At 38.2% G+C, this 24,128-nt stretch overlaps 5 protein-coding genes across 8 annotated transcripts; 2 read left to right on the top strand and 3 right to left on the bottom strand.

Moving 5' to 3' along the window:
* The first annotated feature begins 3 nt into the window (after positions 1-3).
* LOC130169255 (kappa-type opioid receptor-like) lies at positions 4-1,419 on the top strand. The gene is made up of 2 exons (XM_056375817.1): positions 4-887; positions 974-1,419. Exons 1-2 carry the CDS (start codon positions 4-6, stop codon positions 1,020-1,022), a joined length of 933 nt encoding a protein of 310 aa, XP_056231792.1. The 3' UTR covers positions 1,023-1,419.
* Positions 1,420-3,832: 2,413 nt separating this feature from the next.
* Positions 3,833-6,523, bottom strand: LOC130168945 (protease-associated domain-containing protein 1-like). Its single transcript, XM_056375304.1, has 5 exons — positions 6,301-6,523; positions 5,892-5,992; positions 5,673-5,782; positions 4,723-4,890; positions 3,833-4,599 (listed from the first exon to the last, which is right to left on the bottom strand). Exons 1-5 carry the CDS (start codon positions 6,374-6,376, stop codon positions 4,479-4,481), a joined length of 576 nt encoding a protein of 191 aa, XP_056231279.1. The 5' UTR covers positions 6,377-6,523; the 3' UTR covers positions 3,833-4,478.
* A 349-nt stretch (positions 6,524-6,872) lies between these two features.
* il12b2 (interleukin 12B 2) lies at positions 6,873-11,402 on the bottom strand. Of its 4 annotated transcripts, XM_056376779.1 has the most exons (8): positions 11,334-11,402; positions 10,952-11,033; positions 10,577-10,840; positions 9,834-9,936; positions 9,494-9,684; positions 9,231-9,388; positions 9,017-9,127; positions 6,873-7,188 (listed from the first exon to the last, which is right to left on the bottom strand). In XM_056376779.1, the coding sequence occupies exons 1-8, from the start codon at positions 11,334-11,336 to the stop codon at positions 7,012-7,014; spliced, it is 1,089 nt and encodes a 362-aa protein (XP_056232754.1). In that variant the 5' UTR covers positions 11,337-11,402; the 3' UTR covers positions 6,873-7,011. The 4 variants fall into 4 exon arrangements, with proteins under 4 accessions (XP_056232754.1, XP_056232752.1, XP_056232753.1 ...); XM_056376777.1 differs by having other exon boundaries at positions 10,577-11,033; XM_056376778.1 differs by lacking the exon at positions 11,334-11,402 and having other exon boundaries at positions 10,952-11,259.
* Positions 11,403-14,605: 3,203 nt separating this feature from the next.
* On the bottom strand, positions 14,606-17,497 carry LOC130170286 (transcription factor BTF3-like). The gene is made up of 6 exons (XM_056377509.1): positions 17,415-17,497; positions 16,586-16,654; positions 16,350-16,463; positions 15,506-15,707; positions 15,356-15,412; positions 14,606-14,999 (listed from the first exon to the last, which is right to left on the bottom strand). The coding sequence occupies exons 2-6, from the start codon at positions 16,652-16,654 to the stop codon at positions 14,953-14,955; spliced, it is 489 nt and encodes a 162-aa protein (XP_056233484.1). The 5' UTR covers positions 17,415-17,497; the 3' UTR covers positions 14,606-14,952.
* A 502-nt stretch (positions 17,498-17,999) lies between these two features.
* utp15 (UTP15 small subunit processome component) lies at positions 18,000-23,893 on the top strand. Its single transcript, XM_056376455.1, has 12 exons — positions 18,000-18,157; positions 18,903-19,019; positions 19,143-19,235; positions 19,422-19,606; positions 20,248-20,426; positions 20,897-21,022; positions 21,158-21,293; positions 21,427-21,511; positions 22,190-22,345; positions 22,575-22,676; positions 22,866-22,999; positions 23,157-23,893. Exons 2-12 carry the CDS (start codon positions 18,930-18,932, stop codon positions 23,446-23,448), a joined length of 1,578 nt encoding a protein of 525 aa, XP_056232430.1. The 5' UTR covers positions 18,000-18,157; positions 18,903-18,929; the 3' UTR covers positions 23,449-23,893.
* The last annotated feature ends 235 nt before the right edge of the window (positions 23,894-24,128 follow it).

Below are 24,128 nucleotides of genomic sequence, written 5' to 3'. Positions count from 1 at the left end.
ACAATGCTCCTCTCCAACATCACACAGTCTATGACAGGAGGAGTGCCTCTCTCGGTGAACTTCGACAGTCCTGAGGACTATTTCGTCTTTATTTTCCAGATTCTATTCGCTACAACTACTGTTCTTGTAGCCGGAACAGTAGTTGTGGGCATCTTGTTCACCAGAGCGCTGCGAATTCAAAACAGGTTTATTTTCATGCTGAACACCAGTATTTGTGATACGCTCGTTGGGTTTTCAGTGTATTATCTTGGTCTGTTTGATGTTCAGGAGGGATATCCGTCTAGAAATGGAACTTATAATGTGCTACCGTCACTTCTAGGGGTCAATATATTGACATTTTTGTTCGCACAATTTGACCGCTATTTTGCTGTGTGCCACCCTTTCATATACAGCCGCTTCATCACGAGACCGTTTGTGATAGGTGTGAACCTCTACTGTTGGGTTTACAACGCTGCTCACTTGCTCGCCAGGAATGTGTTGCCACTTTCCAAAGCCATCCAGCTGTATGTGTTCAGCATAGTATTTTTTCAGCTAATCGTGCTCACCAAAGTGGTCATGACTATCAAACTGTATGTTATTGCCAGATTCCAGGTAGAGAGAGACCCCCCCAGCGCCGAGAAAGAAAACAAAAAGGAGTCCTTGAGAATCATCATTTTTGTTGTCATAAGCTTCTTGGTGTTGTGGAGCCCGTCTTTTGTTAATATCGTCATCAGATTTGTGTTAGGCAGAGGGCTGACATTCGGGAACGAGGCCACCAATCTTTTCGCCATCATGGCTCGTTTCAACGCCGTGTGCACACCGGCGGTGTACTTGTGGGGGAGTCCGGCTCTGAGGGACGCCACGATGAGGACATTGTGGGGCAGACTGTGCACAAGGTGCAAGAAGAGGTAACAGAAGGAGGGAAAAACACGGGGGAAACTGCTTACATTCACTACCAAGTTGCTCATTTAAATTGTCTATGCCCTTTCTTTAGAGTCGACTCCTGTAATGCGAAGGCAGATAATAAAAAGTCATGGAAATAACAAGAACCCGAAGACTCCATGCAGCACGTTGTCCTGATCAACTGCTTTTTTTCTTTGCCTTCTCCTCCTCCCCGTTCTCCCTCTCTCTCTGTCTCTCTCTTTGAATAAGTTCGATTGAAACTATATAGCCTACTCATTATAAGAGTTGTTATGCTCACTCTATTTTCTGAAATGTTTCCATCACTGGATCTTACAAGGTCGTGCTAATGTTTGATCTGAACTAGCTGTTGATTCAGTGACAGTGTCCTGATAAGCAGTTACTCCTATCAAATGTTAAACTATAGTGCTGTGCTGTAGTAGAGAAGCAATGGTATACAGTAGTTTATATTAAGGCCAGGGGCAGCCCTCCCCCCTAAATCTGTGAAATTTAAATTATAAAACAAATGGCAAATAAAATGGAAAATGTGTAAGTTTCATTTTATAAGTTAATTGGCTCTAATGACATGTAGGTGGAGACTGGCGTCTTTCTATCCTAGTGATATCCAGATCAAAATGACGAATGGACAACTTGGTATACTGGGTTAGTGAGAATTAGATAACACCCTTATTATCGCTGGCGTTTCCACTGTGTGTTTGTCATGTTAAATGAATCTGTAAATGTGTCGCTGTCCATGCTCTTTGGTTCTGAATCGCAGTTAGACTTATTTTTAAACGTGTTTCAGCTTGTTTTGGCATTTGTGGTGGGTTTTTTTTTCCTCCTCCAGTCAGTGTGTATTCTGTAATGGCTTTGAGTTTTCTGGTTTTGGTCTTCGGTGTGCGGATGAAGCCAACAACCGGTTTTTGTACTAGGAGAACAGGTTAATATCACACTGAGGAGAGATAAGACGAGTCTACCATCCCTATATGCCCGATGAAAGACAAATAATAAAATTCTCTGATACTAGTTTCTACTTTAAATCCATCCATCCATAAACAATAAATAAATACAGGCATACTTTTTCTCAACTTATTTTTTCCCCACAAGTGAAAGACCTTAAATCAAAGCACTTTCATATATTTCATTATTTATTCATATATGAATTAAATGTTTGTGGAAAAAAGGTTATCTAAAAGGACTGTAGAATTAAGTGTTTGTGTTGAGGCCTAGCAGCTCCTGTTAACTTTAGATACAACCTCTTTTACGCCACAGAACCACACGAGCCAACATGCACAACTTCAGATTAAATCTCTCAGATTCAAATCTGAAAATTCAAATAAATTCCCATAAATTAAATAAATAAAATCTGAACTTCAAACAGCCGTTCTGGACTTACTGTACTTTGAGCAAAAATAAGTAAGAAATTGGGCCTTACAGAAGCTAACAACAACTTACTGGTCCTATATCATGCATAATGCTTTTCAGGACACAAATTCATGCAGTGTATCAAACAAATTTATATTGCAGCATGTGGGAGGATGGCAAGCAAAAAGAATAATCTGTTTGTGCCATGCACAGGGATTTCCAAATTGGTTTGAGTTGATTCTTAAAATACATGTATAGTCTAGGCATTGGAAGAATAATGACAAGTGACTGGTTCATAAAGAATAATAACCTAAAATAACGGCAGGTATTGTATGAAGCTGCAAACAGCAATTATGCTCTTTCCATGTAAAGTGTTTTGAATTGTGTACTCTAATACAGTTATACCTTTTTCACCCACTTTTTAATATTACTCATAGTACCCCGGTGTATAACCTGTCACATACCGTACATGGATCAATACCTATATTAGAAATCAGTTCCTGACCAAGCCCAAGATCTCTGAATACAAGGAAAAACTCATCAATAAGTGTCAGAAACCACATTACAGGAAATTCAAGACCTGGCCCTACCTCCGTGAATAACCAGGGGTGCAATAAGAGTTGTAGATGAGCAATGACAATTACATATATTAAAGAAACCTGTTCCAATTAACAGACCATCTAATAAAATGCAAGTGCAGTATTGTATAAGTGTACAATAGTGTATAAGTGTAAGCCGAGTAGTACAGGCTTCAAATTAATTCAAACTTATATTGACCAAAAAGGGGGAAAACTGCGAATCAACAGAGCCTATCAAACACAAAACTACCCTGAACCTCTTCACCAAGTACTCATTTCAGAAGAATACGTTATCTGATGAAAACATGGAACATCTTTGCAATGTTTATCAACTTGAGGATCTAGCACAGGACACATAGAACTGCTTATATAACCATACAAACAGGTGAGTTCAGTAATAAGATTTATAATCTTGTGGATGCTGCAGGTTCAGGACCATGGTCAGCTTCACCATCAACCATAAGACTTGCCCCTCCACATGTTGACTGAAACAGTCCAGGGGGATTATTTTCTTTAGTCATTAGTCTATTTAAACAGAAACTAAACTGAACAATGCTCTCATTATCTCTGTTGACAAGTAATAACAACAAACATTTTGGTGCAATGAATAAACTTTTCACCTTCTTTACTCACAGCTTGATTTGGGGTTTAATAGGGTAAAAAGTGAAAGGGATTCCTAAGGGAAAAGGACAACATCAAAGTGGTATAGTTGAATTTCTTTCTGCTGATTACACAAAGAACAGCAATATCTGTGCGTTTGGTAATACACTGGGTATTTATATATCCCCAATAAAAGTCACTATTCATTATCATTACTTTGTAATCATTGTGTCAATCTTGTTTATCTAAACTGCTGTACACACATTGGTCTGGATAAAGAGTAATGAAAACGTCAATAAATATTGTAAATACAAAGTAATAAAGGGCAATTGTTTTTTACTGCCACAGTAGTCTGGGTGATTGGGTGTGTATCTCCGAAAGGCAATAAATGATAGCCTGTTATGCAAAAGTTTCATTCTATATTTATTTGCCATAAGAAAAAGAATGTTCACTTCTGACCAGAGTGCTATAGTTCATGCAGATAAACAGGAAGTTATTTACATTATTACAGTGAGACATTCCCCGTAAGTTGTTGGGATGAAGTATAACATATGCTTTCATGACCTGTTCTTTTGGCTTTTTGTTCCCAAATGGCCTGATTAATCACTTGAATTATTAGACAAGGCAGAAGAAACAGTGCACTTCAATTTGTATGTGTTGTATTAATGCATATTGGATTTTCCAGTTTCACCACTCACTGGTGACGAACAGATCATCTGAACACAAGTTCCTGGAGACTGCTTTGCTGGCACTCACATGACCACTGACTAATTATTCTGAGCATAAGTTCTACTGTCTTTACCTGGTATAGTGTATCCAACAAAGAGGTTTACCAATAGGTTTGCTTCACATGGCTTCGGCTGTGTGTGTACCTGATCTAGTCATGTGTCCATATGTAAATTTATTGGTTCAGCACTAGTGTGTGTGAATTTGTTTACCACCACCAAAGTCTTTCCCTGCAAGGCTGTCAGGTTATTCACTGCTGACATGATATGCACCAATGGAAAATTGTTGACTGATTGAGGGGGTGGATGAAGTTGTGAGTGTGAGTCATTTCTACCACAGTGTCCATGGTGGTTGCTTAAGTGGGAATGAGGCCAGAGAGGAAACATTGACGGGAATGGAAATGACAGCCCACGGCAGTGCTTGTCTCTGAAGAGATCGTCTGATCATCATCCTAGAACACATGGAAAAGGGGAAAATAAATCATTAATATCCCAAAATGTATTGTAACAATCCTTAAATATAGTAAAATAAAATGCTCTGAATGGCTGTTTGTGTGTGTGCATATCTGTCTTACCCATCACGTCCCAGCAGAAACAGAGCAGGTATGCTTGGTTTGACAGTGGTTCCATCAGTGATCATATCAAGGTACTGACTGTCATTGTCCACTGCATTATCAGCAATAAGAACAGCTTTGCCCCCTGCTTCCTCCACATGTCGCGCCTTTTGTACGAAGGAACACCCTCTGGAGAAAAAACGAAAAAAACGTTAGAAACTAGTTTAAAATGTGCCAGCAAAAACAAGTTGTAGTACTACCAATGACCTGTTGTCACATATTTATTCACATGTTTATGCTTTATACTTCTATTTATTAGGCTTCAGCACTCTGAATGACCTGTGTATGACAATGTGCTATACAAATATATTTGCCTTGCGAAACTCTATTGTCCCATAGAGGCAGTTTGATTTGCATTCCAAAAATACAATGTGCGTGATATCATTTCATCTGTACCTCACCTTCACACAAATACCCTGTGTAAGACACCTGAATTCCACTTAATATTCAACATGACACATTACTCTTGGTATTTCTTAAAAAGCCAGAAAAACTGCTCACTTCAGTTATGTGTAAATAGCTTTAAAGCTGAAAGAGATACATTTAGGGTTAAGAGGACTTGACCTCAATACTTTTTTTTATTCCAGAGGTAACACATAACTTGCACCTACAATACAGCAGCTCAAACTGTCGTTTTAAGGCTGTGAGAGGACCATCAATAATGGAACCACACCCAAGTTTAGGACCGTTGCCTTACTAGGAGACTACTCACATGTCTCCATTTCTTACAGCCACGCCCTGGGCTTCTTATCTAAGTTTAGTCTCAGGGCACAGCTTCAATTAGTCTCCTTCCCCTCCCCATAACTGCTAAATGGATCTGTCCAATCTTACAGGTCCAGTTACTGGTTTGTTTTCACATCCTCTCTGGCTTATAAAGGTGCAACTATAGGTGTTGAAGCATGTTTGCATACCCCCTTTCCACCAGGATTACTTGTCCCTGAATGATTTCTCTGTCCTTCAGGTCTGAGCAGCCATCTAATGGGTCTGCTGGCACCAGGAAAATCTCATCATAAGATGATGTCTGGCAACCAAGGGAGAGAAGAGTAATGTGATTAGAGGGGGCGAGCATACATGTGTATTTAGCTTGAGAATCCTTTGGGCATTCAAATTCAAATGAGGAGTGTACTTACAAAATCTCCTCCAAAGTCTCTAGCAGGTGCTGCACTGAAGATATACCCTATCTCCTCTGGACTGATGACCCGGAAATACAACAGTTCATTGATCCCAAGACCTGGAGCGGTCCAAAAAAAAAAGAGAAACACTTACCACTAGCTTAGCTCAGAGTTGCGAATAACCAGGATGAAGTCAGTGCAGGTTAACCGCGAAAGCAGGCTGACATGGGATGGAAATACACTGGCAATATGACACAGTACCCTTCTACAAATCTGACGAACCGTGTAAAATTTGCATTTGTGCGCAGCCAACCTACACGTGTATAAACAATGGATAAATAAAAGCTTTAGCTAACGCCGGCCGTTAGCTAAATTAGCTGTTTACTAGCATTTGAAATTCGCCTCTGCCTCACTGACTGTTCCTCACCTGACACGCGACTGAACTGCATGAAAAAACTCCACAGGTACGAAACTAAAGCTGCTGTCCGAAGAACCTTTGCCATGTTCAAGACATTTGCAACGTTACATAGACGAAACTTCAGTGTGCCTTATATTTGGCAGCGACATTTGGTCCATGTGTAGCGTTAGTTATCGCTACGCCAGTGAACAGCAGGTTAGCAGCCATAACCACTCTTCCTGTCATGCGCATGCTACCATCGTTAAACCGGATTAACGTGCTAGGGAACGCGGGGCAGAAATTAGCTGTTGGGTCCTTTTAACCTGCCCCCATCCCGTTTCTACAAATAGTAGCCTACACTTTTTATATTCTAGTTTATCTCGCAAGAGCCCCAGTTTGTGCCTTTCATGAATCATATAGGCTTGCATTAATGCACACAGATAACCAATTTCTTTGTTTAGAAATTGCTCCAACTGTTGAGAAAATAATTAAAGTAATAATAATAATAATAATATAATAATAATAATAATGATAATAATAATAATGAAATAAAATAGAAATCATTTGAGTAAAAACTTATATCCTTTTTGATGGTATAGATTTATTGCATGGTTGTTGCACTAGACTGCATTCATTTGTGTATCAAACAAACTGATAATTCAAATGTACAATTTATTTACCTAATACTGTATATATATATATATACATAAGAGGAGTTTGTACACCATAACATTCCCATTTTTATTGAACATATTCTTCGTAAGGTGTCTGGTTCCTCTTAGCATTTTTGTTCCTTTTTTTATTCCCTCCCTTATTGCATTTCCTTTTGCAGTTGTCCAAGTACCCTGGTGGCAACTCTGGACAGCAAGATTTTGCTGTGTTTCTGCAACAGCACCACTTCTTCTCCTTTATGATCACCTGCAATGAGTTAAGGACAGATTAGGTTCTGAAATGGTGAACTTTATCAGCCTGTCTTTGCAAATTCTGGCTATATATAGCCTCCAAAGAATGTCTCCTATTACTGTTTGCTCACTATCAGTGTCAGATGTCGGGCTATCACGGAAAGAATTTTTCCCTGTCGATGAGCTGTCAGAAAATAAATGTATTTAACATTGTAAGGTTTAGACTTGCAGATAAAATTTCATGCCATAATTCTAGCTGGGATTCAATGTATCATCTTTAACAAATCTGGCTGGTAAAGCAGGTGCAGCTTTGATAAACCTGCTGCATTTTGCTGTTTGCTATGTAGTTAATGCCTTAGAGCATCTGTATTTGTTCACACAGTCTTATCACTGATTGATGGCATATTAATATGTTAAAACTGAAAGTATTAGCATGATAGTGTAGCTGACAGCCACTGAGAAAGAGTTTCCCCTTGTTGTCACTGTCTCACTTATTTTTATTTGTTCTACTTCTTTAAAAAATGTTGGAGTACAAGGACTATTCAATAAATGCCAGACATGTAATTTTAGGTCTAACTAGGTGATAAGTATTAAATGAAATAAAAAGTATTCCTTTCTGAAAAATTACTATTGGTCATTCATCACCGGCTAAAAACGGCTGATTATTATAAATTGCCTGTAGCCTTTAATAAAGGGTAACTTGATTGCCAATTAATGATAACTTAGAGGGGCTTGTATACATTAAAAGTGACTAGTCATTATGATAAGCTAGGACATCCATTATAAATGTTACTGGCGTATTGTAAGTCACGTAATAGGGATCAGTAACTAAAACTTGTAGCTGTTCATCTTTTTTGGTATATAACACATTTTCCTTTTTAAGATGATTCTTTAATAGAAGCTCTAAGATTAATTATTTTCATACAAGAGACATCAGACATTAAACCTGCTGGTTTGACCTTAGAAAATCAAGGAGCATGCAGTACTAGGATTTCAAATATTTTGTCCACTGCCATAAAGTAAATGAATGTGGTTTAACACTGAATGACAGTGAACAGGATTTCTCTTTGTCTGGCAAGTAGGTGTACACATCTAATGAGCAACGCATAAATGAAGAAGGAACATATATAAGGAAGGAAGCAACATGCTCTTTTAATAGCCGTTTGTTTTGCACAGCACAAAACCACCAAAACACACAGCAACACCAACTCACTCAAACAGAAATGACAGGGAAACGAAACTTGAAGTGCAGACTGAACTGGACTACAGAGGAAATTTTAATTTTAATTTCTCACGCATCTCTGATGCAAGTTACGTATTATGTAGATATCTTTAGATTTTAATATCAAGGCTGGAGTTTTGTCCTTAAATGGACAAAACTGTGGAGACCCATTTTATAGTATTTGAAAAAAAAAAACAACCCCACTTGATATTTTTGTGGTAGATACAATCAATGATACAGTCGTTGCCTAGTGTCGTCCTTCACATGGACCGCTGATGGTTATCAGACCCCAAATTGGCAAATAGTGCTTTTGAAAGTTTTTCTTTAGATTTATGTGTGCATGATTTACTATAAATAATAAATATATAAACAAATAAATAGTTTGACCTCAGTCATAAATAAAAATAAATAATGATAGTGTGCTGATGTGTGTAATGATCTTCTATCATAAAGCAAAACTCTTCTGGTGAGTGCTGTGTTATCTCTTGGCCAAAGGGACATAGCCAGAAACGAATAGTGAAAAACAGTTTGTGAGGGGACATAACAGGAAATTGCAGACATGTAAGAACAAAGAAAGAGCAGGAACACAAAGTGCTGGCTTCGGATAATGTCAGTAGGTTACATTTTTCCAAGGAGTCCACTGGCTCCAGTTGGAGAGCACCAGCGGGTCTCTGGAGCGAACCCTAAGCATGCTGATCTTCTTCGGTATCAGAACAGATGGAGAGCCTATAACCTAAAGGCAGACAGATCACACAATAAGGAAACAAACTGCAATGGAACGACTGACAGGCATTGAATGATAACCAGACATTGTTTCGTTGCGAGCTTGTATGTACCTTTATCTCTTTGCCATCGTCTTTCAACTTGTATTGAATCTCATGCTCCAGACTGAAGAAACTGTGAGGACTGGACCAGGTGGAAGGTGGATCAATGGTCACGTTCAGTTCCTGCTCCATCTCCTGACAATTGACAATCTGGGGACTCTCGGGTTGAACTTGACAGAGGAACAATCAAAGTTAAAAAATTTGCTTTACTTATTGTTTACTTCGAACCTTGATGATCTTCTGCTCAATGCCTTTAGCTCATTCACTCAGCTTACTGATGTCTCTGAGATAAAATCTTTTGGTTCTCCTGAGGATGTTGTGGTTAATGATGGCCTCAGCAGTGAGTACAAGCATGTTGGTTTCCTCAGCGTAGGGTGAGAGGGAGTGAGACAGCTCAAACTGGAATCCCCCATTCAGATGCTGACCGCTGCTGTTGACCCAGTGACACGACTTCCTACCTTCACTGCTACAGAGGCAAGCAGGAAGTCAGACACTGAGTTAAATATGTAACTGAGTGAGTACCATTCTTTCAGCTTCTTGGTCTATCTTCATATACCACAAGCAACAGTTTGACCTCTTTACTGTATACTGTCTGTGTTTTTTAAATTTATTTACCAGTCATCTCCCAGTCCAAGGCGCACTGCTGTGTATAGACCCTTGGCCCAGTTGCAGCTGAAGGTACAGTCATAAGACTTTGCCCAACATTTCATGAGAGAATCTATAAAGACACACACACACACACACGAGTGGACAGAGGTTTAACAGAAAATGTTTAAACTTCGTCACACCAAAAAATGAAGAGAAAATATCACTGAATGTAAGATATTTACAGGGCTTCAAGAAAGTGTTCAGATACTTTAATTTTTTTACACTTTGTTATACTGCAGCCTTATATTAAAATAAAAAAAAACAACATTTATGGCACCTGAGTGAAATTTCAAGTGTCTCCTGCAAAAGGTCTGAATATTTACATCAATGTGATATATCAGTTTTTCAATTTTAATCAATTTGAAAACATTTCTAAAATTGTGTTTTCACTATGTCATTATGGGGTATTGAGTTAAGATTGATGAGGGATAATGTTTTTATTTTATTTTAGCATAAGGCTGCAACATAACACAAAATGTAAAAAAAAAACATTTGAATTGCTCTGAAGACTTTCTGAATTCACTGTATGTTTGAAGTCCATTACAGTATGATGATTCAGTGTGTCCACTTTCAATTTCGTTCTCCAGAGAGAGAAATAGACTCACATGCAGGGAGTTTCGAGACTTAAATTGGCTTTGTCAGTACTAACTTTGGATATTTAGGTTCCTCTAATTGAGAATGAAAAATGAGAATTCAAATGAGGATCTCACCAAAGTTATTTCCCTCCTCAGCCTCCACCAGCAGAAAGGTTGATGATAACCTCTCTTCTCCACTCCAGCAGCTGTATTCTCCGAGTGCGGGTGAATCTACATCCGACACGATCAGATTTTTGCCAACCTGCTTGTAAATGGTGTTGAAATCCTCAATCTCTTCAGCCTCATCCACCGTGTTTGCAGCAAACTTCCAAGTGAAAGGTCCGTCGAAGTTTGTATTGCAGGTGAGTGTCACGGAGTTACCCCTTTTTGCCATAACATCTAGACAGAGACACACACATGCACAAAACACATAGATTAACAAATCAACAGCCACTGAAGATATGGAAAAATTCCTATCAGAAAAACCTGTAGACCATAAATGAGACGTACAATTTTCTGGAAAGTGGTGGAGTCCTAGTACTCCAGTGGGGTCGATGAGCAGAAGCCCAAATATCCACAGAGACAAAGTCTTCTGTGGGATTGTGTGACAAGAGGAGAAGATTAATGAAAACGATCCATTACTTGCATTGAAACCTAAGTAATTATCCCATGAGTTACCCATTTTATCTTAATAAAAACTTTTTCATGAGACACTTCAATTGGCTGAATTCTTTTAGTTGAAAAAACATGTTTTGATAATGCAAAAATAGTCACAATAGCAAATTACTATAATATCATTTATCATAACCAATCATCTGACCAAATAACAATAAGTATAATTTAAAAATCTTGAGCATCGTCCTTGCTTTGACTCCCAGTAATTAGTTCTTACCATTTGGATGAAATTACACTGAAGTGATACAATGAAAAAAATGAATAGCAGAAGTTCAGCCGCAGTAGTTCTGATGAGTGTATGCTCTTACTGACCGCTGAGCTTCATTTTTATATCTTACATACAGCATACATCATCATCACCATCACCATCACAGTCATACCCCTTTTTTAAGGTGTGAGAGAAACTAAGATACCAAATGGATAAGAAACATATGGTGGGCAGTGCTGTCAGCAGTTCTGCTGGTGGATTTCCTCCATAGTATTTTGCCTATCAAATTAGTAAACAGATGTAGTGTGAGTTTCAAATAAGAGGCTGATAGGTGGAGATAAGAAGTGTTAGTGTTAGAGTGAGTGTTCGGTGGGGTGGGGGGTTGCCCTCGAGCTTTCAGCTGAAATAAACAGTACACAGTATCTGGCCTATGCTGTATCTGATTAAGAAACACACACACTCACACACACACACACACACACACACACACACACACACACACACACACATACACACACACACATTTGATCTTCTATCTTTATCATTTATAATTTTGAGGCAAATCCTATTTCCCTGAGGCCAGTTCACCTAAAATGAACATAATACAGATGTCATACCTGTGGGAAATGGAATAGAAATTTTACAACTAGATTGTTAGTCTGTCTACACATGTTATCTGTCCTTTGTGGGTGTTGTAAACTTGTTCTTTTTTTGTTCTATTTTGTTTTTCAAATGTTTATTTTACTTTTTACTCTTTCCTCACACTTTATAGACCAAATTATTGCTAAGTTGATTGAAAAATGAATATGTAGATACCTGAAATTGAAAACTATAATTAGTTGTCTCCTTACAAGAGACGCTGTATGTAAAATATATTAAAGATAATATTTTCCAAACCTAATTCTAAATCTTAATCCTGGACTGAAATCCCAGAGGTGATGACACATTATTTTGGCTAAAGTGAAGGCCAACGAATATGATCTACTTTCAGGGGTTTTCACCATCATTCCATCTTTGTGAGGACATTTGATGTCCCCAAGTTCAAGACCATGTGTACTGTACTTGAACTTGGAACGGAAAAGAGACAGGGAAAGAAAAAAGTACTTTCCTGCCTATTAGTCATGGGGCAACCCATTTCTTTTGCCAAAGGTCAGCTATGAAAGAACAACAAGCAGTTCTATAGGCAACACGCAAAAAAAAAAAAAATTTTATGTATGTAAATCACCTGATAGTATCAGGCGCTAAACACTGGCCGAAGTACTTCTATAGTGAACAAAGCCTTGCAGCTCATGTGCTGGGGGGCTACATTGGTATTTGGTGTTATGTTTTTTTTTTGTTGTCCTCTTACACTTAGGTAGGTGAGTACATCATAGTGTATATTTAAAATAATTCACCCTGATCAGTATGACATGAAGCTTTTACTTCCATTTCCAAGCTGACCTAAAATTCTGCGAAACCTCTAAGGTCTCATGAGCAGAAATAGCTGGTATGAAACATTCAGTTCTAGAAATAAATGCAGAATGGGGAAAAGGTAGTTGATCAATGTGTCATACAGGCACTACATATGTGTTGTTAATGCTGGCCTCTACAGGGGTCTGGATAATACCATAAATATATTGCTCTAACACTGAATTTAGAATTTTATATTTTACAGTTATAGTGCTAAGAATTTAAAGTAAAATATGTTTATATACTATAACTTTCAATAATTTAGTTTCGGCTTTGTTAGTTTCATTGTAGCTATAAATCTTTTTTGCATTTAGAATTTCTTCCCCGAGGTGAAATATTTTCAATAGAGATTACACTTTGACGTTCAAATATGGTTTTGAGTCACCCAACTTATTTTTTCCACTTAATCAGATGATTAATGTGAGGCCGGTCTGATCTGGGTGTTGCTAAGATATTAATCTATAAAAAACAAAGCATCAGTGTTTACAGTGTTCAGTATTACGTCAGCGTCACAAACCATCAACATGCACCCTGCAAAAACAGATTTCATCATTTCATCGTATATACAGAGACACAGGTATCTCGTGTGGACTGTATGATGTGGGTTTCAAGCATTTTCATGCTACAGTTCACTGTGACACTTATCTGGCCCAGTGAGCAACATATGGAGCATCACAGATAGTGTCCCCAAGTGTGGTTCTTATTTTGTAGTTTCCTGTGGTTTATTTGGAAAAAAGAAACCCACTGTATGTAACAAATGGAAACTGACAGTAAAAAGGAGTCAACGGTACAGTAACAAGTGATAAAGATGAACTGGGGACGAGGGCTGAAGTAGGAGTTTAGCTCCAGTTAAGTGGAAACAAGGCATGTTAATTGCATTTATTTGTGAAATAACTATGTATTTGCTAAATTTCTGGTGCCAACAGTTGAATGTATTATTTTGACTTGTGTTTGTTTAATTTCTGTTTAGCTCTTACATTGCTCTATGAACTGCAAGGAAACAGAATAAGCAGCATTAGATCAATGTAGGCATCCATTTTTTTCACTGGAAAGCTACAGATTGATTAACAGCTGATACTCAGTGGCAACAGTGACCAATGAGTATGTGTAATGCCAGAGATAGGGCCACCTTACCGCTGATGTAAAAATCCCTTATGCGTGAGCACCAGAGATTCAGTGATTAATACAGTATCACTTCAGGTGGAAATTTAACTCCAACTACTCATTCACAATGACACAGTACTCAGGAACATCATTTCCTATTCAAGGTGTATGACAAAGATAACTTGGTTTGGTTTTTGTTAGTTGTAGCTGATGAAATATTTGGCTAAATTGCTACTTTTGCCACACCTACGATTTCAGTCTGTAAAATCTATAAAATAACATCATAATCAGATGTTTTTGCAGCTACTGTACTGTGTCTAGGAGGAAGAGCAGCACTGGCCTGTTTGTAGCCTACAGCTGTATTGTATACAACAGTCTGGGTGTTTTTCTGCTGTTTATCAGCCTTCAGTAACAGGTTTCCAATTCATCAAGTGCTTCTGTTGACACAGGCCCCTTAATAGCTTGGCTTTAATGTTTAACTACAAATCTTCTATTTTTTCCACTTATACACTAATAAAAAAATATAACATTGCTAATGACAAACAATTGAGTGTTTTTTTTCTTGTATATTCCTTCTACCATTATCACCTGTGAAATTTTAGGAAGCTAAGACCATAGGATTGAAAATTATGTTGCCAACAAAGAATTAAGTAAACACACTTTTACATTTAAAGGTTGTGGAGAATTGGTGGAGCATTTAAAAAAAAAAAAAAAAAAAAAAAAAAAAAGAAATTTTAATGTAATCTTTATTACATGATTAATTCTAACAATACATTTTTGATGTGTGGGAATCACAATGCAGGAGCGGCAGTGTGAGAAAGAAAAAGGTCTGCACATTCCACTGAGTTAAATAATATCACTTGTACTGCAGAACGAGGCAAATCAAACAAAAGGGTAGGTAACAAGTGTCATAAAAAGTCGGTTTTGCTTGTTTTAGCCCGATTGTGAGGGTTACAATTAAAAAGCAACTTTTGTTTGTAGCTACAGAGTAATAACAGAGATGAACAACTACAAAATGCTGCTGTGTCAAAGTAAGGTGAGCCTAGAGGAGCGCTGAAATGTTCGCTGGTGTTTGTTAGTTTGCCTCGTTCTTTGAAGCCTCGTCAAAGTTTTCAACAAGATCTGAAAAAGGAAACAGAAGGGTAAAGAGTGGTGAAAGATAGAAACAATAACAAATAATGATATGAAAATGTCTAAATAAGCATAATATTGGCATACAATTAAGACTAAATTACTAAATATGTATATAACAACAAATGTCAGCTGTTTGATAAATCAAAAACTCTGTCCAGCCAAATACACAAAAACGAAACCTATTAGATCTAATAAGGTCATACATGTCCAACTGTGATTAGACATAAAAGCAAACACTGAGGTCAGCCTGTTGTGGACGGTTAAAAATGTGATGATTTTAAAGTCAGAGTATAATATAGAGTTAATACAAATGATCTTAAAAGGGTATGTATGACATTGCTTACCTGGGACCTCATCATCCTCCTCTTCAGCAACAACCATGGGAGCTTTGTTTTCTCCAGCTATGAAAAAACAAACAAATAGCAAATTGTTGGCAGAGAGCAAACAAAACTACTGATGCATGTAAATACATCAGTAAAGGGTTTTTGGGGTACCTGGTTTGGGCAGGGTCTCTGCTAATCTTCTGAGGCTGGTAAGACTGTCTGCTCCCAGCTGGTTTAGGATTCCTGGGAGCATCTCTGTGAGTTGCTTGTTCTCAGCATGCCCTGTGATTGTGAAGGTGTTGGCAGCCAAGGAGGCCTGAACCTTTGGATTATTGAAGTGGATCACTGTCCCCTGGTTTGTGAACATGTTCACCTTCAGGGCAAAACAGAAGGAGTTGAAGGCAGCAAAGAGGAAGAAAAACAGAGGTATTTGAGGTTAAGTGGCAAAGCAGATGACACAACAGTTGGCAAGACTCTGCCAGTACCAAACACAATTTTCAACAATTGATTGATTTGACTCACTTTTAACACCCATAATTATGTTAATTTTACTATTGTTGACTACAGACCTGGTCACCAATCAATGATACAACACTATGCTCACACACAAAATGCTGACAGCATTCATACTCTTTCAAATCTAAAACAACATTGTGGACATTTCACTGTAAGCTGTCAGGATATTCATTATTTTAGACTCCTATTATAGAATATTATGTTATTAGTTATTATTTAAATTACCAAGATGATAAACAGAAACATCAAAGCATATGCTGCTTTTTTTGCCAACTTTTCTTTAACAATTGATAAACACATTTTTTTTCAGCGCTGAAATACAGATATTAAAAGGCTTCATTTGATGAAAATCTGATCCTATGTGACTCATATTTGGCCTTTCTTATCATATTTATTATTCTGTTATCAAGTGGGGAAACCTGACCTTTCAGCAATAACATCAGGAAGAAAACATGTCTGCCTACTTATTTCTTTGCATTTCAGACAGAATTATGTCTACCTCCTCAATGCCAGAGATGTTGTTGACTCCAAGTTTCTTGAGGGAGAACTGCAGCTTCTTGTCATCAGCCGTAGCTGTTCTGTGCACCACCTTCTTCTTTCTGCGGGCTGACCCCTACAGAGCACAACAATGAGCTATAATGTATGAAGCCATAACCCAGGGACAAGACTCATATTTATTAAAAAAAAAAAAAATAAATGTATTCACGCCATTGACCAGCATGTACTCCAACTCACCTTGCCGCCTATGCGGACCTGCGCCTGCAGTTTGGCGAGCTTCTCCTGGTTCATTATCGACTCCTTCATCTGACAAACCATATTAAGACATTGAATATTTGCTCACACTCAAGTCATTTGGAAAAAGTTATTTCTCACTAGACAGTGCTGGAAAATATATGAAAGCGCCAACAATCATTCCAATAATGTCATCACAACACTGATATGATGTAGGTTCAGATATTCTTATTGACCATGAGATAGTAATCAGAGAGAGAGAAAGGTACAAATGGCCTAAAGATTTTAGAGTCTAAAATTTAGCTGGAAAGACTTTGCATTTACAAATAACTGTGAAAGCTAAAACTCCCCAAAATCCCCCCGTCCCTTTGCCACAAACTAACAAGAATTCACAGCTGCCACGAGCCCCCAAAATAGCTGCACACTTTTCTAGAATCTCGACTCAAGTTCTGCTTAAATCAGACAGAGGTGGTCAGCTAAACTTAGTGGCTAAGTTAGGCTCGCAATGTTCACCAAAGCGAAGAGGGACGCATTAGCATACAACTTTACAATGTTTGGAAAATTCCCTACTGTCCCCTAACGAGAAGCTCAATAATAGGAATATTTTTTTGACCCGTGTTCTCAGAAATTATGACACTGAACTGCCGGCTAGTTAGCAAGGCATGCTAAACAGCTAACTTAGGCCTCCTCAACCTGATGCTAGCGTTGAGGAATGATTGACGTTTTTCTCGCACTTTAACACATAGAGTGGCACCGTGAACTGTTCTTTCTTCACAGAGTTTAAATTATGTCTCTGAGACAGGTTAAAAATGCCACAGAAACGTGAACTGACCTGGGAGTGTGTAAACACGCGGGTCACACCGCCGATAGAAGCTCGGAGAAAGGAGGGAAGCCCGGAAGTGACGCAGTCTGATCGATAACTTTCCCGGTGTGCGCACAGTTTTTCAAAATTCGTGCTCAAACTTTTATGTGATTTTAATCTTATCTTGATTTCTAATGTTAAAGCTGTCCTATCATGTTTTTGCAGTTAAACAGATTACATCCAACAATTGTATGCGTACTTAAATGGATTAAAAGTAGTAAACTGGGAAAAATTTGAAAAGGAGATCATATTTATTTTTACGGTAGTAGCAAATATTTTAACTGTCACATAAAATCTTAGTAATAAACTACTATATAAGACATGAATAAACATCAAAAGGTAAAATCGATGCAAGATTTCTCTCTCTTTTTTCAACGAAAATGAAATGTGTTTAATCATAAACATTCATACTTTCATATTCATACTTTTGGCACATTAGGCCTAAAATAATAAGAATAAGAAGAAAATGCTTAGCAACCCGTCAGTGCTATGTAAAAAATAAAATAAAAAAAGTTTTGAAATCCATATGTTATCCATAGCGGAAGTAGTCGCGTTTATAATCATGGCGTCCTCCTGTGCACCGAGAGGCAACGTGATCACTCGTTAAAATGAGTAACTTTTGTTTTACTTGGACAACCAATATCGATATCATCTAATTTGAACACATCACAGTTGAAAGAACAAGTTTTCACTCCTGGATATTTCTTTCAAAGGTGAGAATCGTCAGAACGTGGTTTAGTGGAGAATGCTAGCCGGCTAAAGCACACTGTGCTAACTAAGTTGTGCTGCACTGAACACGTTGGGTCTGGTATTTGTCTAATAAACCGGCTTTGTTTTCAAACCAGTAGCCTTACGTGTAATTTTAGCTCTTAGTAAAAGCTTTACTGTAGACATGGTTTATTTTAACGAGCTCTTTATGCACACTCAACTGAATTAATCTTTTGCCTCGAAATTGTGAACTTGTTAGCTTAGCCTTCTGCATAGTTCGGTGGGTTGTGATGATGTTGTATGTTAAGAATGTGAACTCCCCATTCATTTCGCTGAAGTCGATGCCTTGTTTTTGTTCTTGTGGATCAAGCTAATATCGGCTAAACGATTAACCCCTTAACGACCAGTTTGTCACGTTGATTTCCCCTTGAAATAGCGCAATAGCTCCCTTTTTATATGGGGGAAAAAAAGCTCCTTATTCTGCGTGAAGTATCATATTCTGTAAAAGTTTGTGCCAGCACCTCATTGAAGCTATATTATCACCATACTCTAGGCTCCCAGTCTTTTTATGGCTTAATCCATCAAATTAAAGCATTATCAATGTCTTGTGCCTCAATTTATACGACCCCTCCCACCAGTATTACCTACTGGTGGGAGGCGGGGTAGAAGAGGTTTAACTAGCCCAGGTGGCATATCTCTATATCTAACCCTATGTTAATGTCTATGTTTGTATGTACTATATCTTCCCAGGTGTAGTATTTAGTGGTCAGCACTGAAATGGCATCATTTAAACCTACGAAAATCCAAGTCTATCCAAAACTTGGAGAGAAAGTCACACAAGACACACTGTACTGGAAAAACTACAAGGTGAGTCTCTTCTACTGTATGCTATTTGTAATATTTCTGTGAGCAAAAAATGTCATGTATTACGTGTGGTATTCATATTTGTTTCACATTCTTACCAAGGCATCTTTATTACTTCTCTCACAGGCTCCAGTCCAGATAAAAGAATTTGGAGCAGTCACAAACATCAACTTTTCCCCTGTGGCTCCACATAATTTTGCTGTGACAGCATTCACAAGAGTATGTTGTCTTCACTTCTATCAATTCTGATTTGGTTTTTCAAAAAAAAAAATTTACATGGTATAATCAGTATTAATTCGTAAACTAAACAATTCTGGTTCCATCATTTCTCAATGAATAATCAGCTATCTAGTAGGCAACATTTGTTTGAGATTTCTTCTCATTCTGACGCTGGTTTCTCTACAGATCCACATTTACGGGCCGTTTTCCCAGGAGCCTGTGAAGTCATTTACACGGTTTAAGGACACTGCATACTGTGGGAGGTTTAGGTCAGATGGTCAGCTGCTTGTGGCAGGATGTGAGGACTCTGTGGTCCGGTTGTTTGATGTCAACGGCAAGGTGGCACTCAGGATGTTCAAAGGGCACACAAAGTACGTATCCCACACGCCACTGATTAATTGGGTTTTAGTTGCGCCTTGCCTAAAGGCTGAGTGTCTTTCCTATGTTTTTTTTTTTTGTCTGGTGCTCTCATCATTTCAAAATAATTGAAGGAGTACACAATGCCTCATTATTCATCATTATTTGCCTTGGAGTATACTGGTGGAAACGATGCATTGCATATAGCTATAAAATGTGACCAAACAAAAGGAGCAAACATGTTTTCTTAGCATACTTGCTTGTAATGTTTCAACAGCGTACTTTTTGCTGCATATTACAATTTAAGTTTTCACATTTTCAAATTGTGGAATCAGTCCCTGCCAGTTTAAAAGATCTACAGACTGCATATGCTTGTATCAGCATGCATCATTGTTTTTATGATATTGCATTAAAAAAATATACATTTCAGACCAGTCAGCCACCATTCAAAGCTGCTGCACTTTTCAAGGGCACAGGAGACTTTTATGTTGTAAAGAGAAATTGTTGAATGATGATATCTTGAGTGATCCATCGACTGAAATTCATGATGAGCTCAAGAGTTCTGACAACGTGCAAACTGTCTTACTGACTATAAACACCTCATCATGAAAGAGAACTGATGTGAATATTTGTCTTGTACTTTATTTCTGCTCAGGGCTGTACATGTAACTGACTTCACCTCAGACAGTTACCAGATCCTCACGGGGTCGGATGACTACACCTGTCGACTTTGGGACATCCCAAATGCCACAGAGCTCAGCACCTACCAAGAACACACAGATTATATCCGCTGTGGCGTCACGAGCAAACTCAACACAAATCTCTTCATTACTGGTGAGATGGAAGCTGAGATTTCTTTTGAATATGGTGTGAGGAAATTAAGGACATACAATTTTTGGTTCATTTGCATCAATGGTTGGTGCCTTCCACAATTATTTATATAGTTTGACAATTTTGTAACCAGTTGACTTTTTGAATGGAACCACACAATGGCTTTGAGATTAAAGCAACGCAACAGGCATAGCCAGAATCTACCAATGTATTATTTTCTTCTGTTTTGTTTTCTACAGGATTTTAAAAATTCTTAATATAAATGAAAAGAAAGTAACTTGTATAACTAAACTAGCTGAATAATTAATATGAAACTGTAGTAGCTGCAGAAAATCTGAGTAATCACACTCCAAATGCTGCTGACAGAGTACCGCTGTGCATGGAAGGATGAGGACCAGGATGAAGGATGACTTCCATCTGTTTTTCTGTGCCTAATATGTTGTATGTTGTGACTAATGTGTTTTTAAACCTAGGATCATATGACCACTCACTGAAAGTGTTTGATGCCAGAGTGGAAAAGAGTGTGATGACCATGGACCATGGCCAGCCAGTGGAGAGTCTGCTTCTCTATCCTTCTGAGGGGCTCCTAGTCTCTGCAGGTAACCAGCAGTATAATCATAAAATGTACTATGTAACTTGTTGTCATACCATAGACAAAATACATTATATTTACTGATGCTCAGCCAGGACATTAAAACACCTTAAGACCAATATCTCTCTGTCACTCTCTTTAGGGGGCCGCTATGTTAAAGTGTGGGATCTGCTAAAAGGAGGCCAGCCTCTGGTGTCCCTGAAGAACCATCACAAAACTGTCACCTGTTTGTCTCTCAGTAGCAGTGGACAGAGACTACTGTCAGGTTCTCTGGACAGGTATGGGACAGGTGCATGCACAGCTGTGTCTCTGACATGGCAGATGAAGGACAAAATGTTTGAAATTGTGAAAATCACAGAGGCCACTTTTGTATGAATCTAATTTAATGCAGTGCTTGTATTTGTCTTTCAGGCATGTAAAGGTGTACAACACAACCAGCTATAAAGTGGTCCACAACTTTGACTACGCTGCCTCCATTCTCAGTCTGGCTTTGGCTGTAAGAAATTACATTCAACCCTTTTTTTATCATTGTTTTTTATAATTATTATTATTATGAGGTTTCATGTTTGAAGATGAATTAAATGTAGAAGGGTTCATTCAAGTAAGTGAAACAAAATGTATTATTATTACACACTAGTTAATTATAGTCACCCAACATGTGAAACTCCTTATTTGGCGGACTGTGGTCTATAAATGTGCAAAAAAACCCAAAAAAACATTTGCACAAATTCGTGCAAATACAGAGAGATGAAAAGTGATGGATTCTGTTTCTGTAGCAGCCAACAGAAATATCCCTAACCCTACTGCCAGAGATTTAAATTGAATGGAGAAGAAACAGTACATCCTCTCCTCACGGCGTTGGCATGAGGGTTTAGGGTCTCCAGAACACAATGTGCAACTTCAGATGGTGAACTTTTTTTTTTCACTTTGGGCTTTGAGTTCTTTCGGATTTCTCCTTTCAATCACCACCACCATCTTTGATTTCATAGAAAAATGCACTTCAAAAAGAAGTGCTCTCCCAGGTATATTGATGGTAATATACCATATTGTTACATCAGTCATAGCACAGCATGAAATGGATTTTGTCGGACCCGCTTGCTGCTCCTCAAAGAGATGTGTGAAAAAAGAGTTTGAATTCTTGACAGTAAAAGTATGAAATTGTCTTTCTCCTCAGCCGGATGATGAGTCTATTGTCGTTGGTATGACCAACGGTATTCTGAGTATGAAACACAGAAAAAGCCCAGAGGAGTCAACGGAAATCTCTGGCCAACAGAGGCGAAGACCTTCATATCGTGTTTTTGTGAAGGGGAAGAACTACGTCCCTAAACAAGTACGTTTACATTTAGCAATGTAGCTGTGGTTAACGGTGTGAGACATGATGTCAGGTCTGTTGATGTTCCTGAGTTTTCCCCTAGTGATGATGCATTGACTGAATGCTACAAAGAACAAGGTCAAACTGTCTCACAGTGGTTAATGCCTTTATTTCTATGTAAAGCTTATGTAACTGTTTTCTTTCTGACTATTGTCAATGTATTTCTTGGTTCTACATCTTTTTCCAGGATGATTACCTCGTCAGTAAGCCGGTGAGACAGCATTTGGCCAAATATGACAAGCAGTTGAAGAAATTTAATGTATCTAAGGCTTTGGATACAGCTCTGGAGGTATGCATTTCATGTATTTATAACATTAACAAAAAGATTTTTTTGACATTTAAAGTTCAATTTGCAATATAAAGCAGTTATGTGCTACTTCCCTGTGGCTGTCCTGGATATTAGAATCTGAACAACATTCCTCACACACAAACGTACGTGTCAGCAGAGGTAATAAAATATATTTGATTTTATCTATAGTCATGGACAAGACACAGAAAACCCGAGATCACAGTTGCTGTTATAAAGGAGCTGAATCGAAGAGGAACGCTGAAGAATGCTCTGGCAGGAAGGGATGAACAGGGGCTCGCTCAGTTGCTCAACTTCCTCATAGGGTAAGAAGCAGATAAAACTTCATTACTCAAGGCTTTATCAAGTGTTGACACAGTGTGTTATTGGGTACACTGAAGTTTGTAGTTTGCAATTGTAGATAAAGTTCTGCAGAAATGTTTTGACATGCGTACGCTAAAACTTTTTCTGTTTCTTCTCCAGGAACTTGGTTGACCACAGGTTTGCTCCGGTCCTCGTAACAGCGGCTGAGATGATCCTGGACATCTATCGGCCAGTAATCGGCCAGTCACCAGTTGTGGATCGACAGTTGCTCCGTCTGCAGGAGCTGCTGGAGAAAGAGATCGACTACCAGCAGGAACTCGTGGAGGTGCTGGGCATGTTGGACACCATGTTTGCCTCCGCCCTCCCTAGGAAGGAAGTGCCATGCTCTGCTATCAGCAGATCCAACGGCCTGACTCAGGGAGAAGCAAGACCACAACTTCAGGCCACCTGAGGCTTGTAATTGGGGGGAAAAACCGCTTTAGACTGGGTTAGAGTACCTGTACAACTCTGAAACCTCTTTTTGAAACATCAGACACAAATTTCCTGACATGTCAGGCTACATGTCATCAAACAAACATTTTGGCACAGGTTTTAAGAGACTGACCAATCTGTGGTCTCACTCTGGTGTTTTAACTCGGCGTGACTGACAACCAACCAACAGACAGCAAAGATAACATACATTTAGTGTATGAGGAGTCTTTAAATGTGTGGATGTAAAGCAAGATGTTGCTTTTATTGGAAGTCTTGTAATTACACTTTCAATTGTGTGTGTGTGTGTGCGTGTGTGTGTGTTTGGAAGATTTCACTGTGAATGTCTGCTTTATGTTTTCATAATATTTGCCATTGACAAGTGTTTTATAAGCAGATAAAATAAATCTTTGTAATATTGAAACAGATCATAATTGTGGTCAAAGTGTGAAAAATTGGCTCAGCTCACTGTGATAATACTGATTTCAACAGATATATATATATTATATAAATATATATACATATTCAATCCCTCTACTTAGTATTTATAAAATGTTGAATTATAAGCATTGAATTATAACATTGTATTTATAAGTTAACATAAGGGCAGTGTTGAGTGTGATGTTATGCACAATATCAGTCAATAGTTCCATGAAGACATTA

This window comes from Seriola aureovittata, chromosome 5 (assembly GCF_021018895.1).
Source record: "Seriola aureovittata isolate HTS-2021-v1 ecotype China chromosome 5, ASM2101889v1, whole genome shotgun sequence".
NCBI lineage: Eukaryota > Metazoa > Chordata > Actinopteri > Carangiformes > Carangidae > Seriola > Seriola aureovittata.
Note: the sequence above shows the minus strand (reverse complement) of the source record. Positions and strands in the feature narration are given on the sequence as shown.